General features: G+C 40.0%; 1 protein-coding gene across 1 annotated transcript in view; it reads left to right on the top strand.

Moving 5' to 3' along the window:
• The window catches only part of LOC107300906 (tripartite motif-containing protein 15-like), a gene marked incomplete at its 3' end in the record, with an annotated part of 11,712 nt that overhangs the window by 5,187 nt on the left and 3,529 nt on the right, over nt 1–2,996 (top strand). The window contains exon 2 of the mRNA XM_015830190.1: nt 796–1,026. Coding sequence (XP_015685676.1) covers nt 796–1,026 — 231 coding nt within the window. The remainder of the gene's footprint in view (nt 1–795; nt 1,027–2,996) is intronic.

Below are 2,996 nucleotides of genomic sequence, written 5' to 3'. Positions count from 1 at the left end.
TTGTGTTATTGTGTTAGCATTTATAAGGTTAATGATGTATTATTGAATGAACTGTATGTTAGAATGTTTGGCATTTATAGGGTTAAGCGCTGTCCCCTTAAGAGATAGCTTATGGGTAATGTAGTTTTAGCTGTTCAGTGAATCCTATGTTAAGTCAGTGGGAGGGGCTACTAAGTTCATCACAGGATATCCTGGCTACGTGCCAGTTTGGAATGTCTTTGTCTGAGATGAGCATGGGAATGCAGAAGGACAGACCCTGTCTTAATTCACACTAGAAGTTGATATGGAGGGATTATTGTTTCTACCGATGTAAATGGGCAAATGTTCAGCTTCTGGATGCATCTTCAGGAATGTAATTTTCTGTTAAGGACTCCCGGATTAAATATTTGTTTAAAACCATTTTGTTGAGTTAACTGCCTGATCTTGAGTTAGAAAGCATCTTAATTCAAGTTCCGGAACAGATTGTATCTTTGACTGGGATGTCACCATTGGCTGAATGAGTCACAGTTGGGTTAAGGGCACCTATCACATGAGCCATGTTTTATAAAGTGGGTTTGGTTTGCATATAAATTAAGGGAGGCCATATTTCATCTTATTGAAACATGTGAAATCAAACATTTTTCTGTCTACTTTTTTGGAATTCCTGATTGCCAAGAAAATTTTCATGAGAGATCATTTAACTTGAGCCTTTTTTGTTTTGTTTTTAGAAACCTTTCCCCCTGTGCTTGTTGATGTCAAAATGTTTTTTTTTCTCCCTGGGAAATTCCTTTTGCTTTTTCTGTCTTCTTGTTCTAGGACCACATCGAAAAAGAGAGAAAAAATGTAGTGGCTGAATTCAGAGAACTACAACTCTGGTTAGAAGGACAGGAGAAGCTTCTGTTGGCTAGAATGGAAGAGACGGAGAAGGAGATTATGGCAATAAAGAAGAAAGGTTTGGCCAAGCACACGGAGGATCTGTGCTCTCTTGACGATCTCATCCAGGAGATAGAGGAGAAGCATCAGCAGCCAGCCAGCAAACTCTTACAGGTCAGGCAGGAAGTTGAGATCATAGAATCACAGGGCTGGAAGGGACCTTGGAGGTCTTCTAGTCCAATCCTCTGGCCAAGGTAGGAGTCCTTATACCATTGGCCAATCTATTATTGGAAGCCTCCAGTGATGGAGCAGCCACAACTTGGGGAGGCAGGCTGTTCCACTGATTAATTGTTCTCACTGTCAGGAAATTCTTCCTTATTTCTAGGTTGGATTTCATTCTGATGAGCTTCCACCCCTTGCTTCTTGTCCTGCCCTCAGAGAGTAAATCGATGCCCTTTCCCCTATGACAGTCTTTCAAGTATTGGAAGATGGCTGTCCTGTCTCCCCTAAACCCTCTCTTTGTTAAGCTAAGCATACTGAGTTCCCTTAGCCATTCATTGTACGGTTTGGCTTCCAGAGCCCTTATCATCTCTGTTGCTCCTCTCTGCATTCTTTCTGGGGCCTCAGCATCTTTTTTGTATCCTGGTGTACCAATGATGAAGTGGAGTAGACTGCTTTAGCCTCACCACAGAATCCTGTTTTTGACTCTTTCCTTTTTTTCCTTTTTTCTAAATGTTATTGAAATTATAATAGTGAAAAGTACAAATGAAAATAAAGAAAATAGGGAAATGGAGAAGGATAAGAATTGGGAAAGGAGTGTAGGAGAAAGGAGAAAGAAAAAAAGCATTGTCTTCCAACTTTTTTCAACGCAGTAAAATACAAAATAAAACTACAATCTCATTTTTTTACTTTTACATGTTTAGTAATTACAGTATTAGCCTGTCTATAAAAACAAAGTCTAATAAGCACAATCAAGCACAAAGTTCAGAAGCAGTTTCCAAGAAGAAACTAATATATATATTTTTCTCTAATTAAAGCAATTTTGTCATTTTTTTCTAGCTTCATCATTTTCTCCATCCATTCTTCTGTTGTGGAGATTGATATATAGACAAGATAAGATAACCTTTATTGTCATTATTTTTACTGTGGGCACACTGGTATACATAAAAAATGAAATTCTGCTTCCTGCTCTCAAAAGTATACACATACATAACAAACATATAAAGATGCTATATACATACATACATATATACCTAAACCCTTACATATAAATATTAGTCACTGTCCATCTTGAATACATAGCGGAAAGAGGAAGCTTGAAAGTTCACACGGTTGATACCACGGAGCCTCCTCCCAGAAGGTAACAGGGAAAACAGGTCATGAAGAGGATGTGTTGTGTCCCAGATAATCTTGCGGGCCCTGCTCAAGCAACGCGTTTATGCCATCATGTCCTGGATAGAAGGGAGGGAACTGCCAATAATCTTTTTCTGCCATCCTCACCACTCTCTGCACCGCCTTCCTGGCTGGAGCAGTGATGCTTCCAAACCAGACAGTAATGTAATATAACAGGATGCTCTCGATATCTTTCCAATTCTGTGCTTGTAGGATTCTGGCTGCACTCATGATCCTGAATGCATGATTACGTGACCCCAGGACAACGCACCCATCATAAATATGAGTCGGTTGCCAAGCGGCTGAATTTTGATCACACAATCATGGGGATGCTTCAACGTTGGTAACTGGAAAATGGCCATGTGTCACTTTTTTCAGTGCTGTTTTAACTGAGAAAAGGGTCACTAAATGAATTGTTGAAAGTCAAGGACTACCTGTAATGGCTAATATTAGGGATATAGAATTCAGAAAAAGCAGTCCATGTGAAAAACAAGAATTGAAAGTGCTGGACACTGTCCCTTTATTCTTCACCATTTTAAGAATGCCTGATTAGGGTTCCTATTGCCTATTAGGAGACATGTTGGTGGGTGTTCTCTGTGGGGTCTCCTCCTCCCCTTAATCTCCAGGGCAAGGGAAACCCCAACACTTGTGTGGAATTCAGTTAACCAGTGGAACAACCTGCCTCCAGAAGCTGTGAATGCTCCAACACTGGAAGTTTTTAAGAAGAGACTGGACAGCCATTTGTCTGAAAT

The sequence above is a fragment of the Protobothrops mucrosquamatus genome, unplaced genomic scaffold (genome assembly GCF_001527695.2).
Source record: "Protobothrops mucrosquamatus isolate PMUCROS unplaced genomic scaffold, P.Mucros_1.0 scaffold9063, whole genome shotgun sequence".
In the NCBI taxonomy this organism is placed as follows: domain Eukaryota; kingdom Metazoa; phylum Chordata; class Lepidosauria; order Squamata; family Viperidae; genus Protobothrops; species Protobothrops mucrosquamatus.
Note: the sequence above shows the minus strand (reverse complement) of the source record. Positions and strands in the feature narration are given on the sequence as shown.